The following is a 15,982-nucleotide window of genomic DNA, read 5'->3' as shown; positions in this document are numbered from 1 at the left end:
GGCAGAAACCTTGTGGCAGCCGGGGGCTCTCCGGGGGCTCTCCTTCCTGCTCCATAGCGAGGATCATCATCTTCCTTGTGGTCCAGGGAAGCAGGGAGACTTCATCAGCCCAGACCCAAGGAACAGGAATGAGGGATTCCTGCAGCCTTAGGCTGACTCCCACATACAGACCCCAGCCAGCACTGGCCCTGCAGCACAACGAGCCGCTAACACGTAGCTGGGTGCACAGCCCAGCACCGGCTCCAGCTGCAGCAGTGCTGCAGAGCAGGAACACTTCTCCTGCCATCAGCTATGCAAATTGGGCACACAAACAGCAGCGTTTCATTCTTCAGCTCATTGTGCTCATCCCTCCAAAATTAGGACCAAGCGGCACCGATGCTGCAGTTAACTCACCCGGTGCTGAGCACCCCAAGGCTGGCGGCTGCGTGCCTGGTTCCCAGAGACAGAGAGCAGCTCTGCCTCCCTGCCGTGCCACCGCCTGCAGCTCCCCCGGGGCTAACCTAACCCCAGGGAGATGGGGAGCGGCGGGAGAAAAAGGAAATCCCACAGAGCCGTGCTCCTCCTGACTCGCAGCCAGCCCGGAGCACCTCTCCGAGGCTGGACCAGCCCAGACCGTTAGCTGGGGGTTGTAAAGCTTACAGCAGGCTGCAGGGGGATATTTCTGTAGCATCGCACAGGCACTGGGAGGCACAGGCGTTAATGTGCGGAGTGTTACACAGCCAGACCTGCACGCTGCGGGTGGCAGGGCAGGAAGGCAGCGCGGCAGCCCGCTCCCCCATCCCATGCCCCATCAGCTGCGCTGCCTCCAGGCACAGCGGCACTAATCCCTGCCGCAGTGGGCAGGGCCAGCCCTGCTGATGCACGCACTATATTTAGCCAGCTGCCGCAGCTCAGGTAACTGCTTACTCCAGGAGTAAGAGCCAAAATGTCACCTAGCAGAGCTCGTGTGACCCAGGCAAACTGCTCGGTGTTCTTCCTCCCCCAGCTTTGATAACTGCTGAGCAGCACCCCTCTGTGCAGAAGCAGAGGGCTGCAAGCGTTTCAGGCTCCAGCTCAATTTCCCAGCTCCAGCTCAATTTCAGCGCTCCTGGGGTGACCCTAATGGCTGCGGGTGTGGAGGAGACGAGGGGCTGCCAAGGGTGCTGGGCCAGGCTGAGCACCCTCTGCTTTTGGGGCTGCCTGCAGGCAGGGGTCAGTGAGCACCGGTGGGATGGTCCAGCCACAACGCTGCAAGCGCAGCCCCCTGGGACTCACGCTTACCTGCACACGGGTCCTTTTTCACAGCACAGGCTGCGCTGGAGAAAGGTGCTCGTTGCCCAGTTAGAGTCTGGAGGAAGAGAAAGCAGTGGGACAAGGGAGGCTGGTGGGGTTATCAGCCCGTGCTGTTCTGGTTACAGGCCAGCGGGTAGGGATCGTCTTGCAGAGATCCTGCTTTCAAATCAGCCCCAGGCCTCAAGCTGGGTAGCTGTAGCAATGAGCAGCCCGCTGCTAGGCAAACCTCCTCATCCTGGGGAGCTGCCACAAGGCACTTTAAAGATGAATACAGGGCTAAGCAGAGCTGACCTCACTCTGGCAGGTAACCTGATGCTGCCAGCACTGCATAAATGTCTAACAAAAATCCACTGATGCTCCCGTGAGACTGCACAACAGTGCTCCTGGCCTGTTAACTGCTCTGTGCTCAAGTTGGCAACAGCTTGAGTTGTTCTGGGGATGGGACAGAGCTTGCCTGTTGGGCTGGGCTGTGAAATCCCCCTCCTCCTCAGCCTTCTGAGTGTGCTCTCGTTTCTTGCAGTCAGAGGCGTTGCAGCAACTCCGTAAGGATTCAGAGAGCATCCGGAGCCGATACGCACACTATTTTGACCTCTCAATAGTCAACAATGGAGTGGAGGAAAGCCTCAAGCTGCTGGAGGAAGCCTTTGAGCAGGCCTGCAGCTCTCCACAGTGGGTGCCTGTCTCCTGGGTTTACTGAGAGGGCTTCCAGCCCCCACCGCTTCCCATCAACCCATCCCGCAGCAGAGAAACCTCCTCCTCAGCTTCCCCTGATCCACACCCAGCACAAGTCCCTTCCTCTGCTGCTGCACGGACCCAGTCTCAATTGGTCGACACACACAGGGTCTCCAGAGTGCCACTGCCAGGGAATGCAGGTCAGAGGCTGCCCGAAGGACAGCCACCTCCCGCTGCACTGAAATGGGTGCCAAGTCAGGGGCTGCAGCAGAGCCCACGGCATCCCGACAGCTCAGAGCACAGCCCCCTGCCTCACCCGGCGAGGGAAAGCACAATCCTGCAGCACCCAGCCTGTCTTGTTCTCTGCGTCAGCCCCGAGGGAAGTGGTATAGCTGGGGCCTTCCAGGCAGGTGTCCCCTGTAACTGCAGGAGCACACACTGCACCAAAGACCTTGAAAGCCTGGATGGTGTCCTTGAGGCCCTTAACAAGCCCACAGCTTGGGAGGCTTCTCAGACCACACCAGGGCTCTTAAGTCCAAGGGTTTCCCCTCACAAGCCAGTAAAGCCAGAAAAAAGCAAGTATGGCTTTGGCAAAGGAGGCACAGAACGTGCCACCCTGAGGCAGGTCTCACGCCTGCATTCTGAGGTTTGGGTTTTCTGTTTCACCCTGTGCAACCGTAGTTGTAAAAATTCCCTGCATTAATTCCTCACTGTGCGGCTTGGAGTGTTACTGGCTGGCCAGAAAAACTCAGCAACAGTTAAGCAAGTCCTACGGACCAAAGCCCAGAGGGACAGTTGAATGGGTAAATTAGATCCAGCCACAAGTATCCGTTGCATGCAGTAGAAACGCAGCGTCTCTGAAGAGATCATCCAGGCATGTTTTCCAGTCCCGGGTGTCTTGCACACTGTATGCTAACCTAAAAGCCACCTTCACAAAGGGGTTTGTTCCTTCTGCAGCTGGAGTGTACTGACACGCCAGCCCCACCATGCCCATGCCCAGGAAGCACGGTTGTGGCTCCTGGGCAAACCACAGCCATCACCTCCATGCAAGAATATCGCGTGTGTTCAGCAGTCAGCTAGGGGAAGGGGGCTAACAAGTCTTGTGCAATCTTTTTTTTTGTTTTAAGGATGCCAAAAATAAGATCCGTTGATGTGCAATAGGGACCTTTGTTCTGATCCACTGCAGGGAAACAATGAGCAGCAATAAACGTGTGCTGAAACATCGCCACGGCTGGTGTTTTAACTCGGGCTGTGTATTGGCTCCCAGCTGGAAGTCTTCCACCCCCCTGACCCAGAGGCACTTGAGGTAAAGCAGGCCAGGACTGAGCAGGTCTCTGTCCACTGCCAGACCTCTCCAGTAGCTCACTACAGCACAGGCAAAGGAGGAAAGAAAGCAGCTAGCTTCCAGGCACATCCCACTGGGATTTATAAGCAGAGGGTGGCCCCTACACACCTATTCAGTCCCGATGATCAAAGGCCCCTCCAGTTGGTGTCCATGTAGACTCAAGCACCTCTCTGTACCTGCAGCATGCACATGTCAACCATCTCCCCTCCCCACAGACAGACCTAGGGATCTGAGAACACCGACCTCCTAACAGGAGCCAGATAAGCAAGAAAGTCACCCATTTAAAAATAGGGCTTTTATTTTATGTAAAAAAAAGAATAAAAATGTGACATTTCATCTGCTCAGGTTCTGACAGTCACCAGCTGCTGGCACCATTGCCTGCGCCTCTAGCATTAGAGGGGAGAAAAGTGTCAGACAATTAAGAGAAAAGCAACGCATGAGGCTAAGACAAATGTTACAGGATCTCTGCAGGGACAGAAGCTCAGAACAAAGCAGCCTGGATCCTTCCCCTATTAAAAGAGGCTAAAATCCTGGCTCAGCACTATCCCTGTGATAGAAGAGACCTCCCGCTGCCAGTGAGCCACCCCAGACAAGGATATTAGGCCAGTTCATTATGAAACCGTTCAAGCTCCACACCCAGTGCCCCCTGAAGAGCTGCCTTTGCCCAAGCCTCAGCTCACAAGCTCTCCAGTCCGGACAGCCCTTTAGAAATCCTGGGCAGCCACTTTCTCGTTACTGTTTCTGCCCCACAGCAGCATCCCCACTGGAAGCTTCCAGAGCATATTAGGTACCAAAACAAGGGAAGGCAGCTGAGAGTGCTGCAGTCCCATTCCAACCACCAAGTTGGAGCCAGCAGGAGGTAGACACTGGCAACATTACTGGGACACTGGGTCTGGGATCAGCTGACAACTAACAGGCAGGTTCCCCGTACTAAGAAGCATAAAGCATGAAATCCATGTTCTAATCCTTTTATGATAAAGTTTAAAAAAATGTATTGAATACCTTTGGAACATTTGTTCTCAATTATCTGAGGGTCAAGCCAAACATAAGGCCAAGTTAAAAAGAAACCAGAGCCCTTCAAATAACTGATTCAATTGTCCCCATGCCAAACCCTTTAGATGGACCATGGCTAGGCCAGTCCTCCAGCCACCAATACATTCTGCGACTGTCAGGTAACAGCTCCAACCTTGGAAGAGAAGGAAGGAAGAGGCAGGACAAGAGCAGGGGGAAAATGTTATTCATCCCTCTCACGGTGAAAACAAATACACCTAAGAGCAAGGAGCTGCAGTTTCCCTGAAGATGCCACTTCTGTTGGCATCGAGGTGTCCAGATTCACAAAGCAATCCAGTGCAGGGGCAGTCAGGTACCCCCTCCTCTGGCTACCCTTAAAACAGGATGAGGAGGGGTACATGAGCAGGGCATATCCTGGGCAAACACACCTCCTCACTCGTATACACAGCAGAAAAGCAACTTGGAACTTGCTGGCCCCTCTGCCATGCAGCCAGTCCTGGTTTTTCAAGGCCTCAGAATCCTCCCCCTCTAACGATGAGGTCGCCTGCTTTGGACAGATCCAGTCGCTTACTCTGAGCTCTCTTCTACCTCCTTCTGTTTCTTCTTTTTCTTCTTCTTGGTGCTGGTTTCACTGGTCTGTGAAGAGGTTAGAGAGGTCAGGAAGGAATCAGAGGCATCACCCGCTGCTCACTTCAGGAGGAGCACCTAGCTCTGCGTGAAGGCTAACAAGCCACTTACAGAAACATCTTCACCTCCCCTTACCACACACACAGCCACAGGCGTCCAAACACTCCGTCGCAGCTGCGGGCACAGCGCAGGCTCCCTCACCACCACACAAGCACAGGAGCACTCTTACTGAACGCCACGCACCACCCTCCCACAGGGCAGTTACAGACCCCACAGGACTGAGGAAGGAACATGCACCCACCAGATGCCCTGGGCACAGATGTCTGCTCATCCCATGCTCTGCTCCATCCATCCCCACCTCCCACACAACCAGTCCAGTTTATGAATGTGCCCGTACTGAGGCACCTTTCTCCCCCCGTGGGGAGCCTGGTACTTTGAGGACGTGCACAGCAGGATGCCGACACATTCACCCTGGAGGTATGAGGGACAGACAGCAGCTCTTCCCCACGCTTGGACCGTACCAAGGCAGTACCCAGTTACATACCACTTCTACTTGTTCTCCCCCGCTTTCAGCCGCTTCTTTGGCTTTCTTTTCTTTCTTCTTCTTTTTCTTTTCCTTTTTGCTCAGCTCCTCTGGCGGTGGAGTGGCTGGGGATGGTGGGGTCACGGCCTCCTCACTTTCACTCTCTGACTCCCGCTTCCTCTGTTAGGAGAGCACAATGTCAGACGGGCCATCTCCCAGAAGGGCTCAAGTGATGGAAAAGCTGTTTGCAAGCCCATCACGACTGTTTTGCCTGATTCAAATTTCTCGGTTAGCAATGCTTTGAAAAGGAGGGTGAGCAACAGACTGCCAGAGATAAACATATATGGGCTGAGGCCATAAACAGGTCACTCTACTGCTAATCCACAGACCACAAAGCCACAATAAAGCGGGCATTAAGCTCCCAGAACATGAAACACTTGCCCCTGTATTACAACCAACCAAAGCAGCACACAATTCAGCACTCGATACCAACTGCCTAAAGGAACAGGCACACATCAGAAGTCTTCAACAGAGCACAACCAACCTTACAACCAGACAGCACCACCGATACTCACTTTTGGAGCCCTCTCCACCTCTGATACAGCTTGGGGGACTGCAGCTGCCTCTTTCTTGGACGCCTCCCTGAGAGAGAAGAGACACCAGGCTGAGGAGGACTGTCACTGTGTGGCACTGCTCTGCACAACTACGAAGCCCCTTCCCCCTTGCAAGGCGTCAGGTGGAGGAGCACAGTGTGGGGAAGACCTGCAGCCTGCACCAGTGCCAGCTGGACAGGACAATGGCAAAGCGTCCCCTCTTTCATTTAGCAGACTGACTCCCTCTAAAGCCACAGGCACAGGCTACAGAGGGATAACCGTCTGCTCAGGGCCTTCCACTCCAGCCCTGCCCACCACCAGCACGTTCCCTGTAACTGAGGAACACTGCTGCACACCAAGGGCCCAGACAGCAAATACAGCTTGGCCAGGCCTGACACACCTGACAGCACAAACAGCACCCAGACTAGTGCTCGCTGCACACAGCCTGGTCTCTGTGTCCGTCATTCTGAAATTGAAGTCGTACCCACCTGTAATCCACATACTCCTTCTTCCAGGAATCTGGCGTGCTCTCGTTGGGCTTTCCGTGCTTGTCCAGCAGACCCTTCTGGATCATCATCTTCTTTTGACTGGCCTGAGAGCAAAGCGCAAAAAGTCAGACTGCAGCTCCACAGAGGAGAAACCTTCCCTTGGGCTTCAGCCACCCATCCTAAGAGGAGATAATCCATGAGCAAGCCAAGCCAAGAACTGCATCGTCACTGACTTAATGCTTCTCTCCAAGGACTTTCTGACAACTCAGAGAAAACATCCGCTGCACAGCAGACTACAAGTCACAGACAGGGAGTAGTCAGAAGCCATTTCATCAGGAAATAAGGGCTAATTTGTGGGGGAGCTAACAGCAAAAGCAGATGACTGCATGTAATTGGGCATATATCCTTGACATGCTTTTTTCCCCCACAGCTTAATGACCCACAACATTTCAGGTGAACCACTCCAACTGCAGAGCTCCTTGCCCAGCCCCTCCAGAGCCATCAGCATGGGGTGATAGATGAAGGTCATCTTTGCACAGAGTGCTAATGCCATCCACTTCACATCATGTGGCTCTTTAACACAGGAGGGTTCAAGCATAGACCTGAGGTGCCTGCAGCCCCACAACCCAGCAGCTGGGCTCCCACCAACACCCCCCGCTGCTCACCTTGGGACCAAGGCCCCATTTGCGGGGATACGTGTCTCTCTCCATGATCACTCTCTTGATCTTTGCCACCACGCCATGGTCGCAGGTAGAAATGACTGCAGTGGTCATCAAGGCGATAGCTGCAGAAGCAAGCAGGGAGCTCGTGAACACTTCAAAACAACAAAACTGTGACAGCACAGATGCAGCAACCTGTTGGGTTCAGCCTGCTCTTCCTCTGACAGCACAAAGAGGAGGCAAATACCTCAACAATGCCATGTCACCCCAAAACCTTACTGGACACAAGTTCTGGACTAAAGCTTCAGAAAGTTGCCCTGCAAGATGAAAGAGCATCTGTGTCATGGATTTACTACACCAGGAGCACAAGACCCTCCAGTTTACTCCAGAAGATCAGTTATGAATTAGTGAACAGAGTAAGGCAACCATTTCCTGCAGCACCAGCGGCACCACTGGATGAAGAACTCTCTGTAAACAGCTGCTTGGGCACTTCCACGCAACTCAGGGAACTGTGTTGTTTTTAAGGTGCAACTGAGCTGCACCATTATGGGAAGGAGCACTGACTGAGCCTTACTCAGTTCTCAAAATCTTGCAGAGGCACACTAGGGGAGACTAATCCTACCAAAAGATATTAAGTTACTATTGCCAGTCCACTGAAACGACTGTGGTGCAGACAGTACAAATGAGGTAGAATGGCTTGGCTGTGTTACACCTCCAAAGCCCCTCAGTCCCATGGGACTGGACAGAGTGTGAGGCCACACAGCACCAGACAGACCGTCCCTACGGTGCGTCACCACCTGCCATCTACAGAGCTTTGACAAAGACGCCAGTTAGAACAAAGCACTGTTTCAAGTCACTTCACAGAAGCTGACAGTTGCTCAAGACCTTCCATACTGATCCTCGGTAAGCATGATGTGCCAGGTGGCAGTGTGCAATCAGACGTCATCCCTCATCTTAGTGGGGACAGAGCCCCCCCAAAGAGGGGCTCTGACCCTGCCAGCACTGCTTCACTCCTGCAGGCAGCCAGCCACACACCGCAGCAGCCCCCAGTAGGACACTGGGAGACTGGAGGGTCTCTGGAGGCTGCACAGCACCCAAACCCTAGAACAGGAGTCGGGGTGTTGCAGGAGGGCAGCGCCACTGCACTCAGAGAATGGATAAACTTCATCATCACCTCACACACAGCACACCTGAGCATCACACAGCTGAAACACGGCTAACTGAGGAACTCTTGACAGCTCACCAAGGACTGGCTCTGAGGAAAGTATGCAGCTCGCATCCGAGGCAGCAAGAGCTAACAGGAATAACAGAAGACTTCTGATAGCAACCCAAGCAACAGACTACCCCGCATACAGCTTGGCTCTGATGCAGCTGGTGCTTCCTAACATCCTGCTGCATGGCAGCCACCTTGCAGCCTAGCTCATTAGGACGTATTAACCCACAATTTCCGTCAGGAAGTGCTATTTAAACCTTCTGTGCTTGGGGACTCATCTATTACACGTTCACTGAAATAGATGGGCACAAGAAGAACAAGGAGCTTCATACCTAGGCAGATTGCTTCTCCTTTTGTGGTGATGACAACGATCTCCTGATTAAGCTCAATACCATCTTCATACCTCAGGACACCAGGTAGCATGATCTTGGCTCCATAGCAAATAGCATTAACCTAAAGAGGTGGGGAACGAGAGGGCTTATAAGCTACTGGAGAATAAAAACAATGCAAGAAGTGCCTCTAATGCTTTGGCCTCCTGTTGCCATTACTGCTAACAATAACATCCCCACATATCTGTTTCTCATTGCTCTTTCAAAAGTGCCCAGGTTTTATATAGTAGACAATCAAAAGAAAGCACCCGTCACAGCCGACAACACGAGGCAGATCTCTTAAAACCATCAGCACCCTCCTAAAGTGAGGAGTGCAGCATGTCTGACACTCGGTTCTGGGCTCTTGCATCTTACTGCTGTGACCTTGCAGTGGCCCATACAAGGCCCTACACAGCTCTCAAGCAGGACACCGCTGTACTCCATGAGGATCCTGCTCCCCATTTATTATATTAGCTATACGAGATGGGACGACACTTCACAGTCGCTACGTCAACTGGCTCTAACCCAGGAACTCACCGCACTGTCTTTCATGACTAGCCGCTTGTGGGAAGTCAGCAGTTTCTCCAGGGGCAGGATAACCCTTCGCAGGTAGCTGTCATCCTTGTTGTTGTCATACTGCCACTGCGCATCCAGGACATCATGCATCGTCACCATGTTGTCCTGAAAAGACACAACCCATCTGAAGTCTCCTACCAGCCACCAACTCAGAACACACAAAAGAAAATGAAGCCTAATAGCAAACAGTGCGCTGAAAGGGAGCAAAACCAGACGCCCGATTCACAAACATCAACAAACGTTACCTGGAAGAGGCAAGAACAAATACTTTCCATTGACAGCTTGAGATCAGCCTAATCTCTGCTACTGCAAGCTTCAACCTTCCTAATGTCACGCTGCACTTGGATCTAATGGATACGCTCTGCCTACCTGGCCACGCTTCAGAAGTGCTTCAAACTTAAATACCTCAAAACTTTGAGACAAAGAACGTCAGTGAGTAGAAACCTAAAGTAAGCAGCTCACCAATCTGTGACGTGCAATAAATTATTGAAGCACCTGTAAGCATCCATCACCTGGAATTCAGAAATGAATGCTAGTGATCACTCTCATAATCCTGCTTTGCAAGGAGAGAAGTTAGTCCTGGAGTTTGAGCCGACAATGGGAACCAGCAATGACCAGGCAGAAAACACCAGGAAATCGTTCAAGGCCACACAAGACTGCACTTCCCAAGCTCCCTTCCATCAGGCACGCTCCCTGCGTCCTGCCCTGACACCAAGCGGTTGTGAGCTGCTAAGCAGGTAGCTCGGGCCTGAACTCCTGGCACGTGCGTGCTTTGTAGGCCGAGAAACACAGGTGGCATAAAACAAACTTTCAGTCACCGTGGTGCATTTCCCAGTCACTCGCTGTTCCAAAGCTTAATTACCAGAACAGGGACAAGGCCCTGAACTGAACTCAACACTTTGGTTACAGGCTGCCTACGGCCAAGAGCTTCCACGTTTTCAGGGCTATTCACAAAACTTCTCCCAGTCAACACGCATCTGCACCTTCTTCCAGTATTATAGAATTAAGACCGTTCCACAGAACTCCTGCCATTCTGACAATTCCTAATTTGCTGGTTATAATTAAAGTCACAATTACCTTCTCTCCCATGATCCCAGACCGCACTCTCCGGAGCTCTTGCATCTGGCCCCCAACACCGAGCAGCAAACCAAGGTGGACGCAAAGCGTCCGGATGTACGTGCCTGCTTCACAGCTCACCCAGAAGATACCTGAAACACAAGCCAGGACAGAACGTTATTTAAATAGGTATCTAGAAACGAGTCGCATCTAGAAGCTCCGTGTTCAACCCCTCACAGAGCCATCAGCATGGGGTGATAGATGAAGGTCATCTTTGCACCGAGTGCTAATGCCATCTAGTTGACATCATTTGGCTCGTCAGTGAAGGATGCAAAACTACAACAAACAGGTGGGATTTGCTTCTCTGCACACACAAGCAATGCGGGAAGCAGTTACTGCTTGATGGTGGGAAGGATTTATAACTTATGTTCATCTAGAACAAACAGGAGGCAGCCCATTTCAACAGAAGTTTTATCAGCTGTGAGTTGAATCAGAAGAAGGCAGAAAACCCCCATTTTACCTAATCTTCTCTCAGGATCATACTCCACCAGCTTGCTCTCATAGATGGTTCTGACTCTCAGCTGTCGCTTGACAGCAGCGATGAGGGGAGGTCGCTGGAACAGCGCGCCCGTCAGAGTTTCTATTGCCTGGAAGCAGAAGCAGGAGCAACAGCTTAGCCTGGGCCATGAGCAGAGCTAACGTATGAGCACCGCAGGGTCTCCAGCAACTAAGGCCACTTCCATGAGCAAGAATGCAGAAGATTCGTCACCATTTGGTTATGTTGTATTTAAGAAAGCTGTTATAAACCACTGATGTGGTCAAAATGCTACCCCAACCGCCAGTGAGGTACAGTTGGCTTTTTCCATCAGGTGGCAGTGTGCAATCAGACGTCATCCCTCGTCTTAGTGGGGACAGAGCCCCCCCAAAGAGGGGCTCTGACCCTGCCAGCACTGCTTCACTCCTGCAGGCAGCCAGCCACACACCGCAGCAGCCCCCAGTAGGACACTGGGAGACTGGAGGGTCTCTGGAGGCTGCACAGCACCCAAACCCTAGAACAGGAGTCGGGGTGTTGCAGGAGGGCAGCGCCACTGCACTCAGAGAATGGATAAACTTCATCATCACCTCACACACAGCACACCTGACGTCCATTCCTACCCTCTCAAATCCCACAGAAGCTGAACCCTTTGAGTGTCAAGTGCCAGCATGGCTAACAGTGTGCTGAGACTTACCCTGGCAAGCTGAGCCTCACTTTCAATTGCATTGTGCAGCCGAACAATTCCCACATACTCTTTGCCTGAAAGAACGACAAGAGCAGTCAGGAGCGGCCACTTGCATTTAATGTTGATCTCAAGGCGCACACTGCTACACAGCCACACATCTGGAGAGTCCAGGTATTTTCGCAAACGTCTCCTAAGAAGTGCACGCAACCCATTATCCAGCTGGTTGTCCTTGCAGTGAAAATAATCTGAGCTACATGTTTGTTGTTCCATCAAGCATTATTTCACTGGAGTTGTAGGTTTGTGCCTTAAATTCAGTTAATACACGAAACCGGTCTTTCAGAAGGGTTTTCATAGACAGCACAAGTCCCAGACAGAGAAACAATCAAAAAACCACCTGAGACAACACGGGTGCACCCTCACTGGCTTGGAGCAAGATGGATAAGCAATCCTTGAGTTCAAGGCGCTGAAAGCCTAGGGCAGCCCTGTCAAAGGCAGGGCAGGAAGTCTCCATCTTGTCTCCAGAAGAGCTCTGCACCTTCCAAGTCACTTCAAGTGAAAATGGTCCCATGTCAATAAACATACCTGCACTCTGCTGAGATTTGACCAGCCGCGTTGCCCTCTCAATGCACACAATCAGGCACCCAGTCACCTTAGGGTCCAGTGTGCCGCTGTGCCCGGTCTTCTCTACTCGAAGGATGCGCCGGATCCACGCGACCACCTCGTGTGAAGATGGGTTGGAAGGCTTGTCAAGGTTAATAAAGCCTGACCTACGGCACAAGTTGACAGAGCTAAGTATTGGGACAAACGTAGCAGTAGTGTGAAAACCTTGATGAGACTTGCCATTGTAGGAAAAAAGAAAAGCATTTCTAAATAAACAGCCAAGTAAGAGCTGAGCTCACAGCTGCTCCCACTGAGCACGCATCAAGCTGCTCTGCACACCGGTCCTCTGAAAGGCAGGTCATACTCTGCACAAGCAAGAAATTCTCTTCTTTCCATAACGTTATCAGTACTCAGCCCTTAATACAAACCAACCACTGCAAACAAGCTCCAAGCAGTCTCAAAGCCTGGCAGGCTGAAGGGTTTTTTTCCACAGGACCACTCAAAACTCCTCAGGTGTTTGCACATCCACCTGCAGAGCAGCCACAACCCCAGAACAAAGAAAACTTCACAGAAGATGACCAGCAGGCCCTAGGTAGACATTCATTGGTTAGGAGCAACACACAGCATCAAGCAGAAAGGTAAAAGACAAACGTAGAACAGACCACGCTTTCAAGACGTTAACTGCAAAAGAAAATTAAATCGCTCTAGAGCTTATTGCACTCACCTTACATACTCAGAGATCTCCCTCTTAAGGGGGTTAGCACCAGAAGGAAGGGGTGTGTAGTGTGCTGTCATCACATTTAACTTGTCAAAGTTCTAAAAAAACAAATTAAAATTTATTGTAAGTAAAATGAAATTCATGTGAGCTTGAGAAGAGTTATTTGTTTGCTCTAACGCATCTCCCCAATTACTCCGTATCTGGTTCACATTTAAATTAAAAAATTTCATCCAAACTGAAAACGACCTGCAGCTGAAACTGCAGAAATGCCTTCCTGAGAGAGAGAATTGGAAGTTCTACGTAGAAGAGATGGGAAAGGAGCAGAACGCCAACTTTTGCACTGCGGAATAAGCGCAGCGCGCCCCACGAGCTCTGTACAGGTAGCCGGGGGGCACACCTGGAGCACAGGCCCATCGGGCCGAAACACAGCTAACGAGGCTTTGCAGGCGCTTGCAGGAGGCGAGGAACTGACGGAGCGGGCGCCCAGGTAACGCCGCCAGCCGAACTCCGCAGCGTGACTCCTGCCCGCACGTGGGCACCGCACGCGCTCCTCCGCAGCACGGCGACCGCGAGCGGAGAGCCGCGCGCGTGAGGAGCCCCGGGGGGGGGAAACGAGGCCGGGGCCGCCCCGGGTCCGTCCCTCAGCGCCTACCTTCAGCAGCAGCGGCCACTGCGACGTGTCCAGCTGGGCCACGCGGGACTCGGGCTTGATGAGGAACTCCTCGGTGTGCTGGATGTCCTGCGGGCACAGCGCGTCCCGCCGCTCAGCGGGGAGGCCCCGCACGCACGTGGCCGCCCCGGGCGGCTCCGGGGGGGGGGGGGGGGGGGCTGCCGCGGCCCCGTCCCCGAGCCCGGCCGGTGCCTGGGGGGGGGGGATCCCGGGGGAGGGGGGGACCGGGGGGGGGGGGAACCGAACCGCTCCCGGCGCCGCCGCCCCCAGCCCAGCCCCATTCCCCCGGGGCGGCCCCGCACTCACCGCCACGTCCTCGTCGAGCAGCGCCCGCTTCTCCTTCTTGCGCCGCTTCTTCGCGCTGCCGCCTGCGGGACGGACGCGCTCAGGCGCCGCCAGCAGGCCCCGGAGGGCGCCGCGCGGCCCGGGCCCGGGCCCGACCCCGACCCCCACCCCCACCCCCCGCGTCCCCGCGGCCTCACCCTGGGCCCCGCTAACCCTCCGCGCCCCCATCCCCCCGCGGCTCCCCCTCCCCGGCCCCGCGGCCCCCCCGGCCCGCACCGTCCCCGTCCGCCATGGCCGCGCCGCGTGCTGCCGCCGCCGCGCGGGGAGCCGAAAGGCCGCGCCTGCCCGACAGCCCCCGCGGCTGCGCGCCACGGTGACCACGCCCCCTTTTGACCACGCCCCGCCCCGTAGCCCCGCCCCATCACCACGCCCCGCGCCCTTAGCTCCGCCCCTCCATAACCACGCCCCCTCCATAACCACGCCCCCTCCTGCAAGCCACGCCCCCTCCCGCAAGCCACGCCCCCTCCCGCAAGCCACGCCCCCTCCCGCAGCTCCCCTCCCGCACCCCTCCAAGAACCGGGCACCGCACACGCGGGTGGTGCAGCCACCGCCAGCTTTAATGCGGCCCCGCGGGGCCCCGCGCCGCGTCCCGAGGCAGGAGGAGAGCAGCAGCAGCAGCAGCTGGATGCGGCGTCCCGGCGGCGCTCACAGCCCCTGCCCCGCGGGGCTGAGCATGTCGTGCAGCACCAGGTGCAGCAGGTGGTTCTGCTCGGCGCTCAGCAGCGGCCACAGCTCGGCCTGCAGCGCCTGCAGCGCCGCCGCGTCCTTCTCCTGGCAGGCCAGCACGGCGGACTGCAGCAGCAGGAAGAGCTCCGCCGGCAGGTAGCTCGCCGCCGCCGGCGGCCCGCCGCCCGCCGCGCCGCCCTCCGGCGCCTCCCAGCAGTACTGCTCCAGCGTGCGGGCGTGCTCGGGCGGCAGCTTGCCGGGCGGCGGCTGCAGGAGCAGCAGCAGCAGCACCCGCGACACCTCGCAGCGCACCAGCGCGTCCAGGAAGGCGCCGCCGGGCGCGGCCCCCCCGGGCCCGACCCCGGCCCCGGCCAGCGCCTGCGCCCGCGTCAGCGCCGCCAGGGCCCCGGCGTAGTCGCGGCCCAGCAGCAGGCAGGAGGCGCGCTCGGCCAGGCAGCGCAGCGCCTCGAGCGGCAGCCGCGCCGCCGCCAGCAGCTCGGCCGCCCGCTGGAAGTGCGCGGCGGCGCGGGCGGGCCGCCCGGTGTCGCGCAGCGCCGCCGCCAGCTCCAGGCACAGCCCGGCCGCCAGCGCCGGCTGCCCGCGCTCCAGGTGCAGGCGGGCGGCGAAGGCCCCGCAGCTCTGCGCCGCCGCCAGGTGCTCGCCGAAGCCGCCGCGCAGCGCCAGGCGCTGCCGCAGGTCCCGCTCCTGGCGCAGGAAGAGCCGCGCCGCCTCGCCCAGCGCCGCCGCCTCGGCGGGGCCGTGGAAGAGGCTCTGCGCGCAGCGCGCCACCGCCAGCTGGCACCAGGCCGCGTAGGGCAGGCTCTCCTGGGCGCGCAGCTCCCGCGCCAGCGCCGCGAACTGCTCCGCCGCCTCCGCCACGTTCGGCTTCCGCAGGAACCGCCGCCGCAGCTTGGCCGACACCAGACGGTACCGCGACAGGAAGTCCCCGTCCCCGCTGCCGCCGCCGCCGCCGGGGCCCGGCCCGGGCCCGGAGCCGCCCGCCCCGCCGGGCCCGGAGCCGCCCGCCGCCGCCGCCAGCATCGCGCGCCGCCCGGAAGTGACGCCCCCGCGCCGCGCCCCCCGCCGCCGCCGCGCCGCCGGCCAATCGGCGCCCGCCTCGGGGTCGGGGGGGCGTGGTCTCGCCCCGAGGGGGCGTGGTCTCACGCTAGAGGGGGCGTGGTCTCTGTAGAGTACCGCACGGGGTGGGCGTGGCTACCCACGCCCCCGCGTTGGCCCCTCCCATTTGTGGGCGTGTCCTCGGGATGCCCCGCCCCCCGCCGGCGCCCAGCCCCGACGGGGCGCGCGGCACGGCCCCGCTGCCCGGGGGCACCCGGCGGGGCCCGAGGGCGGGGGGACCCCG

The 15,982-nt window shown here is 56.4% G+C and overlaps 3 protein-coding genes across 3 annotated transcripts in view; 1 reads left to right on the top strand and 2 right to left on the bottom strand.

Annotated features, from left to right (window-relative positions):
- Positions 1-3,168, top strand: part of MPP1 (MAGUK p55 scaffold protein 1) — a 48,719-nt gene extending 45,551 nt beyond the window's left edge. The window contains exon 13 of the mRNA XM_083797871.1: positions 1,793-3,168. Within this exon, the coding sequence (XP_083653997.1) occupies positions 1,793-1,969 (177 nt within the window). The 3' untranslated portion in view covers positions 1,970-3,168. The remainder of the gene's footprint in view (positions 1-1,792) is intronic.
- A 401-nt stretch (positions 3,169-3,569) lies between these two features.
- On the bottom strand, positions 3,570-14,278 carry DKC1 (dyskerin pseudouridine synthase 1). The gene is made up of 15 exons (XM_083797868.1): positions 14,173-14,278; positions 13,918-13,979; positions 13,594-13,680; positions 12,948-13,039; positions 12,206-12,390; positions 11,633-11,697; positions 10,924-11,050; positions 10,425-10,555; positions 9,309-9,452; positions 8,736-8,856; positions 7,197-7,315; positions 6,532-6,635; positions 6,026-6,092; positions 5,472-5,630; positions 3,570-4,936 (listed from the first exon to the last, which is right to left on the bottom strand). The coding sequence occupies exons 1-15, from the start codon at positions 14,186-14,188 to the stop codon at positions 4,868-4,870; spliced, it is 1,548 nt and encodes a 515-aa protein (XP_083653994.1). The 5' UTR covers positions 14,189-14,278; the 3' UTR covers positions 3,570-4,867.
- A 214-nt stretch (positions 14,279-14,492) lies between these two features.
- LOC310881103 (40-kDa huntingtin-associated protein-like) lies at positions 14,493-15,689 on the bottom strand. The gene has a single exon (XM_083797876.1). The coding sequence runs from the start codon at positions 15,661-15,663 to the stop codon at positions 14,602-14,604; it is 1,062 nt and encodes a 353-aa protein (XP_083654002.1). The 5' UTR covers positions 15,664-15,689; the 3' UTR covers positions 14,493-14,601.
- Positions 15,690-15,982: the final 293 nt, after the last annotated feature.

This window comes from Anser anser, assembly GCF_964211835.1.
Source record: "Anser anser genome assembly, chromosome: 13".
NCBI lineage: Eukaryota > Metazoa > Chordata > Aves > Anseriformes > Anatidae > Anser > Anser anser.
Note: the sequence above shows the minus strand (reverse complement) of the source record. Positions and strands in the feature narration are given on the sequence as shown.